The sequence below is a fragment of the Oncorhynchus mykiss genome, chromosome 12 (genome assembly GCF_057628025.1).
Source record: "Oncorhynchus mykiss isolate SJ-2025 chromosome 12, ASM5762802v1, whole genome shotgun sequence".
Taxonomy (NCBI): Eukaryota; Metazoa; Chordata; class Actinopteri; order Salmoniformes; family Salmonidae; genus Oncorhynchus; species Oncorhynchus mykiss.
Window position 1 is genome coordinate 35,965,242 of NC_143033.1, and position 21,743 is coordinate 35,986,984.

The 21,743-nt window shown below is 43.3% G+C and overlaps 1 protein-coding gene across 1 annotated transcript in view; it reads right to left on the reverse strand.

Annotated features, from left to right (window-relative positions):
- Positions 1-9,847, reverse strand: part of LOC110537509 (polypeptide N-acetylgalactosaminyltransferase 10) — a 136,926-nt gene extending 127,079 nt beyond the window's left edge. Inside the window, exon 1 of the mRNA XM_021623602.3 lies at positions 9,329-9,847. Within this exon, the coding sequence (XP_021479277.2) occupies positions 9,329-9,487 (159 nt within the window). The 5' untranslated portion in view covers positions 9,488-9,847. The remainder of the gene's footprint in view (positions 1-9,328) is intronic.
- Positions 9,848-21,743: the final 11,896 nt, after the last annotated feature.

Below are 21,743 nucleotides of genomic sequence, written 5' to 3' on the forward strand. Positions count from 1 at the left end.
TAGGGATTCAAGGTCACAGTTATGAAAACTTAGGACACTGAAGAGGCCTTTCTACTGACTGAAAAACACCAAAAGAAAGATGCCCAGGGTCCCTGCTCATCTGCGTGAATGTGCCTTAGGCATGCTGCAAGGAGGCATGAGAAGTGCAGATGTGGCCAGGGCAATAAATTGCAATGTCCCGACTGTGAGACGCCTAAGACAGCGCTACAGGGAGACAGGACGGACTGCTGATCTTCCTTGCAGTGGCAGACCATGTGTAACACCTGCACAGGATCAGTACATCCAAACATCACACCTGCGGGACAGGTACAGGAAGGCAACAACAATTGCCCGAGTTATACCAGGAACGCACAATCCCTCCGTCAGTGCTCAGACTGTCCGCAATAGGCTGAGAGAGGCTGGACTGAGGGCCTGTAAGCCTGTTGTAAGGCAGGTCCTCAACAGACATCAGACATCACCAGCAAGGTTGTCAATGGGCACAAACCCACGGTCGCTGGACCAGACAGGACTGGCAAAAAGTGCTCTTCAATGACGAGTCACGGTTTTGTCTCATTAGGGGTGATGGTCAGATTTGCGTTTATCGTCGAAGGAAGGAGCGTTACACTGAGGCCTGGACTCTGGAGCGGGATCGATTTGGAGGTAGAGGGTCTGTCATGGTCTGGGGTGGTGTGTCACAGCATCCTCAGACTGAGCTTGTTGTCATTGCAGGCAATTTCAACGCTGTGCGTTACAGGGAAGACATCCTCCTCCCTCATGTGGTACCCTTCCTGCAGGCTCATTGACATGACAATGCCACCAGCCATACTACTCGTTCTGTGAGCAATTTCCGACAAGACAGGAATGTCAGTGTTCTGCCACGGCCAGCGAAGAGCCTGGATCGCAATCCCATTGAGCACGGCTAAGATCTGTTGGATCGGAGGGTGAGGGCTAGGGACATTCCCCCCAGAAATGTCCAGGAACTTGCAGGTGCCTTGATGGAAGAGTGGGGTAACATCTCACAGCAAGAACTGGCAAATATGGTGTAGTCCATGAGGAGGAGATGCACTGCAGTACTTAATGCAGCTGGTGGCCACAGCTCCATTTCTGTTAGTCACATGTCTGTGGAACTTGTTCAGTTTGTGTCTCAGTTCTTGAATCTTATGTTCATACAAATATTTACACATGTTAAGTTTGCTGAAAATAAACACAGTTGACAGTGAGAGGACGTTTATTTTTTTGCTGAGTTTATTAGGCTATCGGTACTATAGGGCTACATCAACCAATAGGGTAGACGTAGTTTAAAAGAGCACAGTTGGGGTGAAATATAGGAGAGTGGACACTTTCTTGATTTAAGCTACATTTTGCATAACTTTTAGGTGCAAGGCAATTTGCAAGCAGAGTAAAATGCATGTGTTATCAATACTTATTTCCAGTCAATGTCAGAGTAAACATTGCCCATCATATTTTGGAAGTTAAAGACAACTGCGCTGTGCTTCTCAGCCCATATAGCCTATTTCTACAGGCTATTTAACAGAGACCACACATACACCCAATTGATCTTGTACGCCCAACAAAAGAGAAAATTAGGTTACTGAACATGAGCACCCTTCCTGTCCTTTGTCTGCTGAAGCGCAAAGGCCCACCTGAAGATGTGCTGTGATTTGATTCAAGTCATTACAAGAATCATAAATATATATATATATATATATTTTTTTTTAATCATCTTTGTTGTGATTGCAACTATTGAGCAGCAGTGGTCCACCGCTAAATTAATAGGGGAAACACTGACAATCCCAGGCAGCCATTGTGAGTCTACCAGGGTTAGAGGTTCCAAGTCCATTTGACTCATTCTATGTGTGCTGCTGGAGCAGGGAGGGGGGCATTGCCTAGGCAACCAAAGACTTTGCTACAACACCTTGGTTGTTTCAGCAAGGAGCAACAGTTTCATCACGTTAAGAGTACATGTTACCTCAGAAATGGACTCAACCACAGGTATGCCCAGCCGTCCCGTCTTCAGTCAGCTGTTTGTTCCACACAACAAAAAAATACAATAAAAAAATATATATTTGACAGTTATTTTATTTTAATGACGGTCTTCATCCATACCGTCAGTTACACGATTATACGGTAATTGTGCCAGCCCTAAACTCAAGTTTCACTGTTGAAGAGTGAATCAGAGTAGACCTACTTCAACAAGAACCAAACATCACTGATATCAAATGGTTGAGAAAATATATTTTATCAGCTGAGAAATTCCCTTCGTGCATCCTTACAGATACACATCAAGATGACTAGGGATGCTGGTGATTCCTTGTCTGACAACACATGCAGTATATGCAGTGTAGGAGACAAATGTAATAGCGCAACACCAGACACTGCATAAAAAGTATCTCTACAATAATACAAAAACATCCCCACAACATTCACTGCCTTCATTTCATTACTTAACCAGGCAAGTTGACGGAGTCAACATTTTTCATCATCATAACCCATGGCTGCACATTTCCTGCACCTGCCTCTCATTTGGCCCCTTGTTCTTAGCAGGGCTGAGGAGCTCGCCGAGGCATACAGAGTAGGCAGCAGCAGGCGCACAGCCTCCGCCAGCAGCGGTCAACGCTCGCCTTGTCTGGGAAATGACGGGAGGAAACGCTTTACAACAAAGTGAACAAACATCTCTGCCTTTACTACAAAATGTATTTTCCTCCCCGCCATAATGTGGAATGTATGAGCCTTTAACGAGTGACTCCGCTCTCAATGCATCCAACTTGCTCCCTCCAATCTTCTAATCTTCCAAGGTCTTAACACATTCAAAACAAAATAATATTTCAGATTCTCTTAATGTACTGCCTGAGGTTGCTGTATTAACATTTTACCTCGGCTGACAACTTCTAAAGGTTGCAATGGGGGGTTCGTCCTTACTGAGACCGTGTCTGTGCATAGGATAATGAATCACAACAGTTTAAACCATCTATTTTCCACACCACTCATATAGGCTAGTTTTTCTATCATCTCCCTGGTTCAAATTTTCATTCTCTCAGAAGAAGCACTGCTCTATTAAACAGGGTTGCAAACTGGTGAGGGTCCAAAAAGGTGTTGAAATGTGCATATACTTTTCATATTTTCAGAGATTAACATAATACATATCTGAACAATGTTTATTGTAGGCTGGCATTGTGTAATTCATTGAGTGGGTCGAATTTAATCCAGAAATGTATTGTGCCATATCCCAATGTGTCGCTGTACTCATGAGCGGCATGATTTTCCATATCCGAAGCGGACCTATAGGTCTATTTGTTTGGCAAGACATGGCTGCATCTCACTTTAGACTGTGTTTTGGATCGCCATACGGCATTTGCTTCCTATTAATGTAACTAGCCTAAATATAGATTGTGTCCTGCATTTATCGAGCTGATATATTGTTTACTAGGCCTACTTGGTGCCGCTGTTTTGTTCTGTTTGCATTCATTTGTTTGAATTCGCATTAGTGTCAATATTCTAAGCCAAACTGCTATTCAGTATTTTTGTTGCATGCATGAATAACTAGGCTACTACTTTCAGCATTTAGTTTGCATTATCTTGGTAAGGCAGCTGTAATAGGTGAAATACCCTATCAATCTTGTAGCCTATATTCATTACCAAAACAGCCTTGCTTCAGTAACTTCAAAAGCACTCAATGGTCTCAGAGTCTCAGCATTTTAACTTTATGTTTTTGGTATAGCTTTAAGACAAATTAAATATAATTCCAATGCAAGACAAATGTGCCACCACACCGATTTCAACTGTGCCCTTAGTCACTTTATCCTAGCGCTGGGATGGAGAGAAGCAGACTAGTAGATTAATGGCTGGTTAGGGGATGTGGTTGTCTGCTCACAACTGTCACACATGGTATTGGATGAAACACTCATTCTGATATGACGTGTCTGACATCATGCTCTGAACTCTGATATTCTATTTGTAGGATGCTTTCTGTGTTTAGTCATTCATTTCAATATGATGCTAACGTAGCTAGCTAACGTTAATTACTTTGTGTGTAATAATTTGTGCTACGAAACATACATGCTACTATTATTTGCTTCTAGTCAACTACAACCACAGCATTATTTCAAACACCGGTTGGTTATCGAGTTACATTCCAAATTTCCCAGTCAGTCTGTTGCGTTGAAGCGTGATGACACAACCGCCAGAAAAGGTAACGTTAGTGAGCACAGTGGGAGAATCTAAATTGCCTACTCCTCGCATCCTCTACTCAAAACCCATTGGATGAGAAAGCCAGAGGTCCCTCCCCTCTAACCTCCTGGGTTTTGAGAAGGAGGCGAGGACAAAAGGAGTATGCAATTGAGAATCTCCCAGGGAGAAAATCTGTTCACGCTGTTCTTTTATAGCTCAACTGGTGACACACCGTCTGCTCACTGTCAGAGCCATCCCATCCCAAACATTTTTGATGAGACACGTGGGAAAATGGCTTAAGGACAACAAAGTCAAGGTATTGGAGTGGCCATCACAAAGCCCTGACCTTAATCCCATTGAACATTTGCCAGCAGAACTGAAAAAGTGTGTGCGAGTAAGGAGGCCTACAAACCTGACTCAGTTACACCAGCTCTGTCAGGAGGAATGGGACAAAATTCACCCAACTTATTGTGGGAAGCTACCCGAAAGGTTTGACCCAAGTTAAACAATTTAAAGCCAATGCTACCAAATACTAATTGAGTATGTAAACTTCTGATCCACTGGGAATGTGATGAAAGAAATAAAAGCTGAAATAAATAATTACATAACCCAAGGGTACTGGAGCCTTGAAATAATAGCATAAAACTTTTTCCCTCTCATTCACATTTCAGGAGAGTCAAATGGAGAATATTTAATTGAACCAGAGGCTAAACTCTTACTCAACCTTAATGTAATAAAATGGCACATCAGGACAAAGAAAAAGGCCAGCAGGTCAACTAGACTCACTTTACTAAACCTAACACATGAGAGGAAGGGGGTCACAAAAAGTTCAGATTTGCATCACTTTCATTGTTAGGCAGGCGTGATTTACAAGTACAGCAGAGCAGACGTAGGGCCTATAGCCCGTGTACCAGACTTTCTGCACTAACTGGCTCTCAAACAATATACTGTACCTTCGGATAGGTAGCACTTTGGTGCCGGTCTTGTGATGCGCTCCACGGGCCGTGTTAACTCCTATTGAGCTCTAATACACACAGAAACAAGACAGGGCCTGGTGGCTAAATAACCTCCTGGACAAATTTAAAGGCCCAGGCTCACCACTAGCGTTTGCTGGCAGAGAGTCCTTAGCACATCTGAATGTAATTTGCAAAACGACTGTGCACCAATTTTACATGTAGAATTGCATGAATAATGTCAGCTGTTTCACACAAAACCCCAAATAACCCTGCAACAGGGCAAGAAAAACATTACCATGCACCAAGCAACAGGATATTATTCTGGCAGCACGATCACAGATATTTTTTCACTCTAAATAAGAGTGCCGCTGCAAAGACATGCTAAATTGAAAAAAAAAAAAATTTGGGGGGGGTCACTTGATGTATTTTATTTGGTATATTGTATTATTTATACCAGCATTTCTTTTGAAGGTTTAAACAAATACTGATATGTTGAACGCTATTGCATAGGCTATACTTAAAGAAATACAATTTTAATAAAACATGTTTTTCAAATGACTTAATAGTCTGCAAAACTCTCGTTGCACTCGACAAGGAGACGAACCTTGGCTTACTGCCTGTTACGCGAATGCAGTAAGCCAAGGTATGTTGCTAGCTAGCATTAAACTTATCTTATAAAAAACAATCAATCATAATCACTAGTTATCCTCAACCATGTATAGTTATTACTAGATATTATCTAGCGTGTCCTCTTCATTGTGCGTCAAGCATTGCGCTGTTTATGACTTCAAGCATATCAACTCTCGAGATGAGGCTGGTGTAACCGAAGTGAAATGGCTTGCTAGTTAGCGCGCGCTAATAGCGTTTCAAAAGTCACTCGCTCTGAGCCTTCTAGTAGTTGTTCCCCTTGCTCTGCATGGGTAACACTGCTTCGGTGGTGGCTATTGTCATTGTGTTCCTGGTTCGAGCCCAGGGAGGAGCGAGGAGAGGGACCGAAGCTATACTGTTACACTGGCAATACTAAAGTGCCTATAAGAACATCCAATAGTCAAAGGTTAATGAAATACAAATGGTATAGAGGGATATAGTCCTATAATTCCTATAATAACTACAACCTAAAACGTCTTACTTGGGAATATTGAAGACTCATGTTAAAAGGAACCACCAGCTTTCATATGTTCTCATGTTCTGAGCAAGGAACTGAAACGTTAGATTTCGTACATGGCATATATTGCACTTTTACTTTCTTCTCCAACACTTCGTTTTTGCATTATTTAAAACAAATTGAACAAGTTTAATTATTTACTTTAGGCTAAATTGATTTTATTGATGTATTATATTAAGTTAAAATAAGTGTTCATTCAGTATTGTTGTAATTGTCATTATTACAATTTTTTTTTTAAACATTGAAAAAAAAAAAAAAAGAAAAGTTGGCCGATTAATCGGTATCGGCTTTTTTGGTCCTCCATTAATCGGTATCGGCATTGAAAAATCATAATCGGTTGACCTCTAATAGACATGTAGCTAGCTAAACAAGTAGTGACCTTCAACAGTTTCCTGAAACAAATCACATCTGGCACCTCCAATAAGGCAAGACAAGAGTATATGAAAATCCAGTATGGAATTACGTTCTATTTCACACTGGAAGCAAACAGGCTAAGCCAACCCCCCCCAAAAAGAAACATGTTCAACACAACAGTATATCAATTTATTGTTTTGGAATGAATATAACATGCAGGACTAAATGCATGTCTGTAAGACAGTCTCACTCCAAAACTATACATATTTGGTTAGCAGAAACCCTACTGAGTAATTTACACCGCACTGAAGCGGAAACAGGTCGAAAGTTCTATTCCATGTACAGTATACAGTGGGGCAAAAAAGTATTTAGTCAGCCACCAATTGGAGTTTGGAGTGTGACTGTTTGAGGTTGTGGACGGTGTCTTTTATACTGATAACAAGTTCAAACAGGTGCCATTAATACAGGTAACAAGTGAAGGACAGAGGAGCCTCTTAAAGAAGAAGTTACAGGTCTGTGAGAGCCAGAAATCTTGCTTGTTTGTAGGTGACCAAATACTTATTTTCCACCATAATTTGCAAATAAATTCATTAAAAATCCTACAATGTGATTTTCTGGGGTTTTTTCTTCTCATTTGTCTGTCAATGTTGAAGTGTACCTATGATGAAAATTACAGGCCTCTCATATTTTTAAGTGGGAGAACTTGCACAATTGGTGGCTGACTAAATACTTTTTTGCCCCACTGTATTTGTGTTTTGCATTGGGGGCTATCGAAGGGGTGGAGAACAAATTTGGTTAGTAGAGACCTAGCCCTTGATCATGATTCTCAGGTCCATTATATTACATAAGAGTCATTGGACAAAGGCTTCTTCTGTACTGGTGTGTTTTATTAAGAGTCACAACTGTCTGAACATTAGCACCCATCGCTTGCTGTACAGTTTTGGAAGCATAAGGACCTTATCTTTCCTATCAGAAATAAATAATTTTCTAAAACCAAAAGTTTAAATTGATACCCCCCCTTTAGTGTTCCCACACGGCCATTCCTCCATGTTACAGCGAGTGTTTACGTTAAACAGAGGGACCACCTGTGCTAATTAGCTATCTAGTATGCTCCGAACACTAGTGTGTAAAGAAGGCCACCAGAATGTGTCACTGAAAAATACTAAATCGGCAGTAACTGTGATAAAGCTGGTTAAAACAGTGTACAGAAAGTGCATATTTATCCGTTATGAAATTATTTTGATGCGATATGAAAGTAAAGGGATTTATGATTGTGTATCACAATTGACCTTAAGGAGTAATGGTAGGCTCCTTGAAAGTACATGCTGGACTAGTAGAGACCCTACTGAGTATTTCCTACCCAACTTTAACTTCTACGGGACCGGTTGAGCTAACATAGGCTAATGTGATTAGCATGAGGTTGTAAGTAACAAACAAAAAAATTGCCCAGGAAATATACATATGTGATATGGGCAAAAAGCTTAAATTCTTGTTAATCTAACTGCACTGTCCAATTTACAGTAGTTTTTACAATGAAATAATACCATGCTATTGTTTGAGGAGAGTGCACAATTATTCACTTGAAAAGTTATTAAACACCAATTAGGCACATTTGGGCAGTCTTGATACACTATTTTGAACAGATATACATACAATGGTTCATTGGATCAGTTTAAAATGTTGCACATTCACTGCTGCCATCTAGTGGCCAAAATCTAAATTGTGCCTGAGCTGTAATAATACATCATGGACTTTGTCTTGCATTTCAAAGGCAGTACAACAAAAAAGTGTTTTTCTTTTACCAGCTCTAATGTGTTATATTCTCCTACATTAATTTCACATTTCCACAAACTTCAGTGTTTCCTTTCAAATGGTATCAATAATATGCATATCCTTGCTTCAGGTCCTGAGCTACAGCCAGTTAGATTTGGGTTACTTATTGCCTATTCTTGAGGGCACAGTAAGTGCCCATTGATTAAAATTAATCATCATCTTTTGAATGACTAATCCACAATAAAGTGTGGGCTTTTATTTTGAAGGTTTCCTCATTACCATACGAACGTGACATCATTTGTGCAGCTAGTAGAATACTAGTAAAAATAGCTTACAGAACCACGCAGAAACATATTATTTCAAAACAGCATCTTTGTGCTGGGTCTCAACAACCAATGTGAACAACTGTCTGCTGCACATCACAACTTCCTTTCGTATAACGAACGTTAGGCTTTAACTTGTAACACAGCTATTTCCTGACTGCTACGTGGCCTTCTCACTATCCACCAGCGTAGCTACCTGGCATTATCCTCCCACATTCTTCTGAAAAGCTCGACTTTGGCGACAACATGCCCCTTTTCCTAAAGAAGAGATGTATTGGTAAAGTAGCGTAACTAGTTTGCTAGCAAACTAGCTAATGTCATTGAAAAGGGGGTGACAAGCAGTGTCACACGTAGCAAGAACACATTAATTAGTCTTGTAGAAACTTGCTAGCCAATTGACAATTTAAGAACCTGCTGCCAAAAAGCCTCACATTGTCAACATGTTAAAAAAGCTATCTAACGTTAGACAGTTAATGTTGCAGATATTTTAGATGCGTGCAGCTAACTAGCTACGTCCATTTCCAACGTGATCAGACAGTCAGTGACACCAAGTCAATAAGTGTTTTCACTTGCAGCGCGACTCAGCCAAACCGTGTACTAGACAACCTTACCTGTATTTGAAGGATGCCACCCGGTCCCTCCACTATTTCTGGCGAGTTCTCAAAGACTCGATCTCGATACAATGACCACAGACCAACGTTCGGCAGGAAAAGAAGAGCCGCTATAAGCAACCCTGCGAACTGCAGTAGACGTTTTTCTTTCCGCCTCATTTCTCCTGAAGAAATGCGAGAAAAGCTGTCGACAGTGTATTCCCAGGCAGCTCCTTCCCGGTGGAAACAACTTTCACAAATTCACTCTAATCAAACGAACGATGTAGTTTATTGAGCTGCAGGCACTTCCGCTAGGGGGAGTTAATCAATATCCTGGTTGGGGGATCACAAAACGGAAGGAGACTTTTGCATTCTTTGTAGTGAAGAATGATGAGATTCCCTAAAAACACACCACTTCAATACAGTTACGAGTGTAAGTTACTTTGTCGTAGCAGGTTACGATATGAAGTTAAAGACATACTCCGGAACGTTGGCGACTAGTAACAAAGATGGTATATTATATTGACAAGATAGTGAAGTGACCGCCCTAACAATGGAAATACAAATATGGAAGGTAGGCGAGATCAGGTGGGACCATTCTAGCCAATGAGAGGGTAGAAACGCATGACAACAACATACAATAGAGATAGATGTAGAGGACTCCGTGCTACTATAGTCTGTTTGACAGCATGAACGTTCTTCATTGGCTGATTGCTCCCAACTCATAGGAATCCCCAACCATTTGACTACTTTACAAGGGTGGAAGCCCTCAATGGCAACGTCCATGCTAAAACTGATTATATCCATGATGAGTCCTCTATCTATCTCTATGAAACAGGCACAACTCAAATATACATTTGCCGAAATGCCACGTGCATCCACTTATGTCAGTGCATTTGTAACAACCTAACCTTTACAAAACGTATGTTTGATCAAGCCTCACATAGCAAATTAGCTACATTTGTTGACCACATTTGACACCTCTACAAAAATGTCTAATTTTGTGGGCTTATTTTTGTGGACATTTGTCAACTGAGTAAAACCTCTGCTTCGCCTCTTCCTCCCTGCTAGTAAGTAGGGAAAGGGTTAGCGAAAATGCTCTCCTAACCTGCTAGGAAAAGTCACTTCTGGTCAAACCTGTATCAAAGTGGTGTGTTTTTAGGGAGTCCCAATAATCAATATTTGAATTCCAACCGAACCATAACTGTGCAACAACACAATGTTTATATTAAATCACCTACAGACTTGCAGAAATAAAAATGACAATTTACCCTGGCTCCTTTATGACATTAAAATGGAAGTCTTCACAAAGGGACATTGTCAATGAAGCCTTTGGTCTACTTCCCCAGAGTCAGATAAACTTTGGGAATAATTTTTTATGTATCTGTGTCCAATATGAAGGAAGTTAGAGGTAGTTTCGAGATAAATGCTAACTAGCATTAGCGTAAAGACTAATTCTACAGGAATAGACTACAGGAATTGGGAGGGAACCAAAATTATTTTCCAATCGTTTCATTCTGAATATAACCATATATTTTTTTTCTCCAGTTCCACTGTTCCGACCAGCAAAATAAACTCAACCAGGTTGAACCCCAAAAAGTAACAGTTTATATAGTTAATTCTTTGAAATCAACACAAATTACTTTACCAATAAGTGCGGAAAGAGCAGCTTGCTTTCAAGTGATTGTTTTCATTCTAACGGTGGTGCAGGACAGACGTTGCTCTAAGATACAGAGTAGCCACGTTTTGCAAGCATGAAGAGGCCAGAGAAGGCCAGGCAAGTAAATTGGAACAGAAGTTGGGTATTGGAGAAAGTCCATCAGTGTGTGTTCTGCAAACAATATACAGCGGATGAAGGTCCGGCATGAGCGTGGTGAACGTATGTACGTGGTTATGAACAGCGAAGAAGAGCCAAGTGCAGAGGTAAGATGTGTGTTGAGGAGAAATGGTGGTAATACAAACCGTACTGTGCCGTCTCTGATGGTTCAGAAATTTAACCTGACGAGTATGAGGATGAATTACCTGCGGTGAAGACCTCATAGTCCAAGCCTCGCCCTGATGGTCATGCAAATTTTGATTCTGGCCCAGTGGGAGTGACATTTTTGGGGAAAGTAGATCCCTGCCTTTTGGCTGACCCATATGTAGACTCAGTCTGGATAGAACATAATTTGGGTAATGTTAAATCTGTGAATGTAGCTCGAAGTGAATTTGTGATTATTTTCTGTGATTGGGACACATGGGCAGGGTTTGGTAGGTTACTTTATAAATGTGATCCGTTTCGGTTACTAGTTAACTGTCCAAATTTGTAACAGTAACTTTTGGATTACACAAATTTAGTAACGTAATCTGATTACATTCCGCTACTTTTTGATTACTTTCCCCTTAAGAGGCATTAAGAGGAAGACAAACATGTATATTACCAATTGAACAACATCTATTGCAGGATAAATCAATGTTAAAGTTTACATATCTGGCCATATATGGATGTAAAATTTTACTTTATGGGTTGGTTATGTAGGCTTCTTCTAACCCATTACTTTCTACTACATATAATAATAATACAATTAAATTATATATTTACATTAAAAAACAAAGTTTATCAGAATTCCAGTCATTCCAATAAATGTTATACCCCTTGATCTTCAAGAATAGGACTTGGAAATATGGAAGTATAGATTAGCCAAGTTGTTTACCCTGAGCATAACCCCAAAACTAAGAATTTATTAGTCATGAGGACTGATTGGGCTCATTGATTTGAAAAATAAATGCTGCGTTCATGGAATGGCATGCTTTGAGCACTACTGAAAAGTGCTATTTACATGTGAAAAATGAATGTCATATGCTGCATTTTCTATAGGCCTATTATTTACCTTTTTGTTGGTGACACTTTGATATCTTGATAATATCTAGCTGTCTAAAGTTAAAATCCTCAGATGAAACCATAACAAATCGGCCGCACCAGCGTCTGTTTTGGTAAAGAGCTGAGGGATGGGCCTAGAGAAATGTAACCACTCTCAGATTAATAGACAGAGCTATGGATGCAAGGACTGACCAACCATGATATCAAAATGATTGTTTTAACCATGCTCTGAGGATGTACAGTTTTTTTTACATTTAGAATGTTTACAAACATGAGAGAGAAAAAGCTTATATTTTAGGTTCTCGTGGAGTGTGACAGTTAAACTAAGCTCATGAGTAATTTTTAAGTTATATTCTTCAAGAATCAATGGATGTACATGTAACGGATGTGAAACGCCTAGCTAGTTAGCGGTGGTGCGCGCTAAATAGCGTTTCAATCGGTGACGTCACTTGCTCTGAGACCTTGAAGTAGTGGTTCCCCTTGCTCTGCAAGGGCCGCGGCTTTTGTGGAGCGATGAGTAACAATGCTTCGTGGGTGACTGTTGTTGATGTGTGCAGAGGGTCCCTGGTTCGCGCCCGCGTATGGGCGAGGGGACGGTCTAAAGTTATACTGTTACATACAGTACCAGTTAAAGGTTTGGACACACCCTACTCATTCAAGGGTTTTTCTTTGTTTTTACTATTTTCTACATTGTAGAATAGTATGAAGACATCAAAACTATGAAATAACACATATGTATAGCAACCAAAAAAGTGTAGCAACCAGAAAAGTGTGAAACACATCAAAATATATTTTAGATTTTTGATTCTTCAAAGTAGCCACCCTTTGCCTTGATGATAGCTTTGTACACTCTTGGCGTTCTCTCAACCAGCTTCAGGAGGAATGCTTTTCCAACCGTCTTGAAGGACTTCCCATATATGCTGAGCACTTGTTGGCTGCTTTTCCTTCACTCTGTGGTCCAACTCATCCCAAACCATCTCAATTGGGTTGTGGAGGCCAGGTCATCTGATGCAGCACTCCACCACTCTCCTTCTTGGTCAAATAGCCCTTACACAGCCTGTAGGTGTGTTTTGGGTCATTGTCCTGTTGAAAAACAAATTATAGTCCCACTAAGCGCAAACCAGATGGGATGGCGTATCGCTGCAGAATGCTGTGGTAGCCATGCTGGTTAAGTGTGCCTTGAATTCTAAATAAATCACAGACCGTGTCACCATCAAAGCATCCATTGCTTGTGTTTCTTGGCCCAAGCAAGTCTTTTCTTCTAATTGGTGTCCTTTAGTAGTGGTTTCTTTGCAGTGATTTGACCATGAAGGCCCGATTCATGCAGTCTCCTCTGAACTGTTGATGTTGAGATGTGTCTGTAACTCGAACTCTGTGAAGCATTTATTTGGGCTGGAATTTCTGGTAGCTTTAATGAACTTATCCTTATTCTCCTTTCCTGTGGCGGTTCTCATGAGAGACAGTTTCATCATCACGCTTGACGTTTTTTGCGACTGCATTTGAAGAAACATTCAAAGTTATAGAAAATGTCTTAAAGTAATGATGGACTGTAATTTCTGTTTGCTTATTTGAGCTGTTCTTGCCATAATATGGACTTTGTCTTTTACCAAATAGGGCTATCTTCAGTATACCAACCCTACCTTGTCACAACACAACTCATTGGCTCAAACACATTAAGAAGGAAAGAAAATGCGCAAATTAACTTTTTTTTTTTAACTTCTTAGGGCTAGGCCCCTTTTTTCTCCACGTCCTGTCAGAATGACTTGCCCAAAGTATACTGGCTGTAGCTCAGGCCCTGAAGCCAGGATATGCATATAATTGGAAAGAAAACACTTTGAAGTTAAAAGAAATGTTTAAATAATGTAGGAAAATATAACACAATAGATATGGTAGGAGAAAATCCAACGAAAGGTCATATTGAAAACTTGCTCCCTGGATGCAGTTCCTTTGGCTTCCACAGGATGTCATCAGTCTATGTTCAAGTTTTCAGGCTTGTAACTTAAAAAATGAATAAGAAATATCAGTTTTAGCAGAAGGATACAGTCTTGGAAATTTGTGTTTGCGTAGAACCATGAAGACATTACGCACCTGCTAAAATCGGTTTCCTATTGAACATACTTCTATCCATAAGAAATATTATAGTTTGATTACATTTTAGGGTATCTGAGGAGTAAATAGAAATGTATTTTGACTTGTTGAAACAAAGTTTAGGGGTAGATTTTAGGATTCCTTTCTCTACATGTTGAACGAGTGTATTACTCAAATCGATGGGGCCAACTAAACAGACTTTTTGTGATATAAAGAAGGATTTTATCTAACAAAACGACACTACATGTTATAGCTGGGTCTCTTTGGATGACAAATCAGAGAAAGATTTTCAAAATGTAAGTGAATATTTAATCGTTATTTGTGCATGTATGAAACCTGTGCCGGTGGAAAAACATTTTGATGTGGGGCGCCGTCCTCAAACAATCGCATGGCATGTTTTCGCTGTAAAAGCCACTGTAAATCGGACAGTGCAGTTAGATTAATAAGAATTTAAGCTTTCAGCCGATATAAGTACTTACATGTACCTAAATGTTTAAAATCCATAATAACTATTTTAATTTATTTGAATTACGCGCCCTCCAGTTTCACCGGAAGTTGGCCCGCTAGCGGGCGCCAATCCTTAACCCCTCAGCCATAAAACTGCTAAATAGCCAGACCGCTAAAGAGTCAATTTATGGTATCCAAACATTCTGCACTGACTCTATCTTGCACTGGCCCTACTCACACTCACTAGATTTTATATATACACCATACAGTATACACACTCACTCACACACACTACATTGTCACTCCAACACAAACCCCACACACATTCACATGCACTACATACGCACACACACACAACACACATATGCATACCGGCACAACACAAACACACACACACACACACACATGCACACTCACACAGTGGTGTAAAGTACCTAAGTAAAAATACTTGAAAGTACTACTTAAGCAGATTTTTTTGGATATCTGTACTATTTATATTTCTGTCTACTTTTACTTCACTACAGTCCCAAAGAAAATAATGTACTTTTTACTCCATACGTTTTCCCTGACAACCAAAAGTACTTGTTACATTTTTTATGGTTAGCAGGACAGAACAATTGTCTAATTCAAGAGAACATCCCTGGTCATCCCTAATGCCTCTGATCTGGCTGACTCACTAAACACATGCTTAGTTTGTAAATTATGTCTGAGTGTTGGAGCATGACCCTGGCTATCCGTAAATTTTAAAAACAAGACAATGGTGCTGTCTGGTTTGCTTTATATAAGGAATATGAAAATATTTATACTTTTACTTTTACTTTTGATACTTAAGTATATTTAAAACGAAATACTTTTAGACTTTTACTCAAGTAATATTTTACTAGGTGACTTTCACTTTTACTTGAGTAAAACTTGACTCAATTATAACAATTAGGTACTTTTTCCACGAATGCACACACACATTAATAGACTCATCATTTGCTGCTGCTACTGTCATGTACTGTCATGTTGTGTCTTGTCTCTGTCCTTTCCCTTCACCCTGTCTCCCTCTGCTGGTCGTTGTTAGGTTACCTTTTCTCCCCCTCTTTTCCCCCAGCTGTGCCTTGTCTCCTCCTAACCACCTCGTCACCCCTTTTCCCACCTGTTCCCTTTTTCCCTCTGATTAGGTCCCTATATCTCTCTCTGTTTCTGCTCCTGTCCTTGTCGGATTCTTGTTTGTTGTGTTTCATGCCTGAGCCAGACTATCGTCATGTTTGCTGTAACCTTGTCCTGTCCTGTCGGAATCTGCCGGTCTATCTGAGCCTACCTATGTTTGGTTATTAAAGAAGCTCTGTTTAAGTTAGTTCGCTTTTGGGTCCTCATTCACTCACCGTAACAGAAGAATCCGACCAAGAATGGACCCAGCGACTTCGGATCCTCTCCACTCAGCCGTCGAGATCCAGGGAGCGATGCTAGGCAGACACAAGCAGGAATTGTCTGCTGCTCGACATGCCGTTGAGACCCTGGCCACCCAAGTCTCCAACCTCACAGAACAGGTTCACCATCTCCGCCTCGATCCACCGGCCACTTCCAGGGCTCTCGAATCTCCGGAGCCCAGAATCAATAACCCGCCGTGTTACTCTGGGGAGCCCACTGAATGCCGCTCGTTCCTCACCCAGTGTGATATTGTGTTTTCTCTCCAGCCCAACACTTACTCCAGGAGCACTGCTCGTGTCGCCTACGTCATATCTCTCCTTATTGGACGGGCTCGTGAGTGGGGCACGGCAATCTGGGAGGCAAGGGCTGAGTGTACTAACCAGTATCAGGACTTTAAGGAGGAGATGATACGGGTTTTTGATCGATCTGTTTTTGGGGAGGAGGCTTCCAGGGCCCTGTCTTCCCTATGTCAAGGTAATCGATCCATAACAGACTACTCTATTGAGTTTCGCACTCTTGCTGCCTCCAGTGGCTGGAACGAGCCGGCTTTGCTCGCTCGTTTTCTGGAGGGTCTCCGCGCAGAGGTAAAGGATGAGATTCTCTCCCGGGAGGTTCCTTCCAGCGTGGATTCCTTGATTGAACTCGCTATTCGCATTGAGCGACGGGTTGATCTTCGTCACCGAGCTCGTGGAAAGGAGCTCGCGTTCTCCGTTGCCCCCCTCTCCGCATCACTACCATCTTCCTCTGCCGGCTCGGGTGCTGAGCCCATGCAGCTGGGAGGTATCCGCATCTCGACTAAGGAGAGGGAACGGAGAATCACCAACCGCCTCTGTCTCTATTGCGGTTCCGCTGGTCATTTTGTCATTTCATGTCCAGTAAAAGGCCAGAGCTCATCAGTAAGCGGAGGGCTACTGGTGAGCGCTACTACTCCTGTCTCTCCTTCAAGATCCTGCACTACCTTGTCGGTCCATCTACGCTGGACCGGTTCGTCAGCTTCCTGCAGTGCCTTAATAGACTCTGGGGCGGAGGGCTGTTTTATGGACGAGACCTGGGCTCGGGAACATGACATTCCTCTCAGACAGTTAAAGGAGCCCACGGCCTTGTTCGCCCTGGATGGTAGTCCTCTCCCCAGGATTCAGCGTGAGACGCTACCTTTAACCCTCACTGTTTCTGGTAATCATAGTGAAACCATTTCTTTTTTAATTTTTCGTTCACCTTTTACACCTGTTGTTTTGGGCCATCCCTGGCTAGTTTGTCATAATCCTTCCATTAATTGGTCTAGTAATTCTATCCTCTCCTGGAACGTCTCTTGTCATGTGAAATGTTTAATGTCTGCTATCCCTCCTGTTTCCTCTGTCTCTTCTTCACAGGAGGAGCCTGGTGATTTGACAGGGGTGCCGGAGGAATATCACGATCTGCGCACGGTGTTCAGTCGGTCCAGGGCCACCTCTCTTCCTCCACACCGGTCGTATGATTGTAGTATTGATCTCCTTCCGGGAACCACCCCCCCCCCGGGGTAGACTATACTCTCTGTCGGCTCCCGAACGTAAGGCTCTCGAAGATTATTTGTCTGTAGCTCTTGACGCGGGTACCATAGTCCCCTCCTCCTCTCCCGCCGGAGCGGGGTTTTTTTTTGTCAAGAAGAAGGACGGGTCTCTGCGCCCCTGCATAGATTATCGAGGGCTGAATGACATAACAGTGAAGAATCGTTATCCGCTTCCTCTTATGTCTTCAGCCTTCGAGATCCTGCAGGGAGCCAGGTTTTTCAGTAAGTTGGACCTTCGTAACGCTTACCATCTCGTGCGCATCAGGGAGGGGGACGAGTGGAAGACGGCGTTTAACACTCCGTTAGGGCACTTTGAATACCGGGTTCTTCCTTTCGGCCTCGCTAACGCTCCAGCTGTCTTTCAGGCATTAGTCAATGATGTCCTGAGAGACATGCTGAACATCTTTGTTTTCGTTTACCTTGACGATATCCTGATTTTTTCACCGTCACTCCAGATTCATGTTCAGCACGTTCGACGTGTCCTCCAGCGCCTTTTAGAGAATTGTCTTTTTGTGAAGGCTGAGAAGTGCACTTTTCATGCCTCCTCCGTCACATTTCTCGGTTCTGTTATTTCCGCTGAAGGCATTAAGATGGATCCCGCTAAGGTCCAAGCTGTCATTGATTGGCCCGTCCCTAAGTCACGCGTCGAGCTGCAGCGCTTTCTCGGCTTCGCGAACTTCTATCGTCGTTTCATCCGTAATTTCGGTCAGGTGGCAGCTCCTCTCACAGCCCTTACTTCTGTCAAGACGTGCTTTAAGTGGTCCGTTTCCGCCCAGGGAGCTTTTGATCTCCTCAAGAATCGTTTTACATCCGCTCCTATCCTTGTTACACCTGACGTCTCTAGACAGTTCGTTGTCGAGGTTGACGCGTCAGAGGTGGGCGTGGGAGCCATTCTTTCTCAGCGCTCCCTCTCTGACGACAAGGTCCACCCATGCGCGTATTTTTCTCATCGCCTGTCGCCGTCGGAACGTAACTATGATGTGGGTAACCGCGAACTGCTCGCCATCCGGTTAGCCCTAGGCGAATGGCGACAGTGGTTGGAGGGGGCGACCGTTCCTTTTGTCGTTTGGACTGACCATAGGAACCTTGAGTACATCCGTTCTGCCAAACGACATAATGTGCGTCAGGCGCGTTGGGCGCTGTTTTTCGCTCGTTTCGAGTTCGTGATTTCTTATCGTCCGGGCTCTAAGAACACCAAGCCTGATGCTTTGTCTCGTCTCTTCAGTTCTTCAGTAGCCTCCACTGACCCCGAGGGGATTCTCCCTGAGGGGCGTGTTGTCGGGTTGACTGTCTGGGGAATTGAGAGGCAGGTAAAGCAAGCGCTCACTCACACTCCGTCGCCGCGCGCTTGTCCTAGGAACCTTCTTTTCGTTCCCGTTCCTACTCGTCTGGCCGTTCTTCAGTGGGCTCACTCTGCCAAGTTAGCCGGCCACCCTGGCGTTCGGGGTACGCTTGCTTCCATTCGCCAGCGTTTTTGGTGGCCCACCCGGGAGCATGACACGCGTCGTTTCGTGGCTGCTTGTTCGGTCTGCGCGCAGACTAAGTCCGGTAACTCTCCTCCTGCCGGCCGTCTCAGGCCGCTTCCTATTCCCTCTCGACCGTGGTCTCACATCGCCTTAGATTTTGTCACCGGACTGCCTTCGTCAGCGGGGAAGACTGTTATTCTTACGGTTGTCGATAGGTTCTCTAAGGCGGCTCATTTCATTCCCCTTGCTAAGCTTCCTTCTGCTAAAGAGACGGCACAAATCATCATCGAGAATGTTTTCAGAATTCATGGCCTTCCGTCAGACGTCGTTTCGGACAGAGGTCCGCAATTCACGTCTCAATTTTGGAGGGAGTTTTGCCGTTTGATTGGGGCTTCCGTCAGTCTCTCTTCCGGCTTTCACCCCCAGTCTAACGGTCAAGCAGAACGGGCCAATCAGACTATTGGTCGCATCTTACGCAGTCTTTCTTTTCGCAACCCTGCGTCTTGGTCAGAACAGCTCCCCTGGGCAGAATACGCCCACAACTCGCTTCCTTCGTCTGCGACCGGGCTATCTCCTTTTCAGAGTAGCCTCGGGTACCAGCCTCCGCTGTTCTCATCTCAGTTCGCCGAGTCCAGCGTCCCCTCCGCTCAGGCTTTTGTCCAACGTTGCGAGCGCACCTGGAAGAGGGTCAGGTCTGCACTTTGCCGTTATAGGACGCAGACTGTGAGGGCTGCTAATAAGCGTAGAACTAAGAGTCCTAGATATTGTCGCGGTCAGAGAGTCTGGCTCTCCACTCAGAACCTTCCCCTTAAGACGGCTTCTCGCAAGTTGACCCCGCGGTTCATTGGTCCGTTCCGTATTTCTCGGGTCATTAATCCTGTCGCAGTTCGACTTCTTCTTCCGCGATACCTTCGTCGCGTCCACCCGGTCTTCCATGTCTCCTGCATCAAGCCCGTCCTTCGCGCCCCCGCTCGTCTCCCCCCCCCCCCCCCATCCTTGTCGAGGGCGCACCCATCTACAGGGTCCGTAGAATTTTGGACATGCGTCCTCGGGGCCGTGGTCACCAGTACCTCATAGATTGGGAGGGGTACGGTCCTGAGGAGAGGAGTTGGGTTCCCTCTCGGGACGTGCTGGACCGTGCGCTGATCGAGGATTTCCTCCGTTGCCGCCAGGTTTCCTCCTCGAGTGCGCCAGGAGGCGCTCGGTGAGTGGGGGGGTACTGTCATGTACTGTCATGTTGTGTCTTGTCTCTGTCCTTTCCCTTCACCCTGTCTCCCTCTGCTGGTCGTTGTTAGGTTACCTTTTCTCCCCCTCTTTTCCCCCAGCTGTGCCTTGTCTCCTCCTAACCACCTCGTCACCCCTTTTCCCACCTGTTCCCTTTTTCCCTCTGATTAGGTCCCTATATCTCTCTCTGTTTCTGCTCCTGTCCTTGTCGGATTCTTGTTTGTTGTGTTTCATGCCTGAGCCAGACTATCGTCATGTTTGCTGTAACCTTGTCCTGTCCTGTCGGAATCTGCCGGTCTATCTGAGCCTACCTATGTTTGGTTATTAAAGAAGCTCTGTTTAAGTTAGTTCGCTTTTGGGTCCTCATTCACTCACCGTAACAGCTACTCTGTTCTTAATATTTTTTATTTTACTCTTAAATATCTATCCTGGTGCCTAGTCACTTTGCACTGCCTTCATGTACATACATTATACAGTGAATTCGGAAAGTATGCAGACCCCTTGACTTTTTACACATTTTGTTACGCTACAGCCTTATTCTAAAAAGGATTAAATCGTTTTTTTCCCCACATGAATCTACACACAATACCCCATAATGACAAAGCAAGAATAGTTTTTTTTCTAAAAAAACAAACAACTGAAATATCACATTTACATAAGTATTCAGACCCTTTACTCAGTACTTTGTTAAAGCACCTTTGGCAGCGATTACAGATCCTCTCAAGCTCTGTCAGGGTGGATGGGGAGTGTCACTGCACAGCTATTTTAAGGTTTCTCCAGAGATGTTCGATCAGGTTCAAGTCCAGGATTAGGCTGGGCCACTCAAGGAAATTCAGAGACTGTCTTGGCTGTGTGCTTAGGGACATTGTCCTATTGGAAGGTGAACATTCGCCCCAGTCTGAGGTCCTGAGTGCTCTGGAGCAGGTTTTTATCAAGGGTCTCTCTGTACTTTGCTCCGTTCATCTTTCCCTCGATCCTGATTTGTCTTCCAGTCCCTGTCACTGAAAAACATCCGCACAGCATGATGCTGCCACCAACATGTTTCCCGATAGGGATGGTGCCAGGTTTCCTCCAGACGTGACGCTTGGCATTCAGGCCAAAGAGTTAAATCTTGATTTCATCAGACTAGAGAATCTTGTTTCTCATGGTCTGAGAGTCCTATATGTGCCTTCTTGCAAACTCCAAGTGGGCTGTCATGTGCCTTTTACTGAGGAGTGGCTTCCGTCTGGCCACTCTAGCATAAAGGCCTGATTGGCGGAGCGCTGCAAGATGGTTGTCCTTCTGGAAGGTTCTCCCATCTCCACAGAGGAACTCTGGAGCTCTGTCAGAGTGACCATCATATTCTTGGTCACCTCCCTGACCAAGGCCCTTCTTCCCCGATTGCTCAGT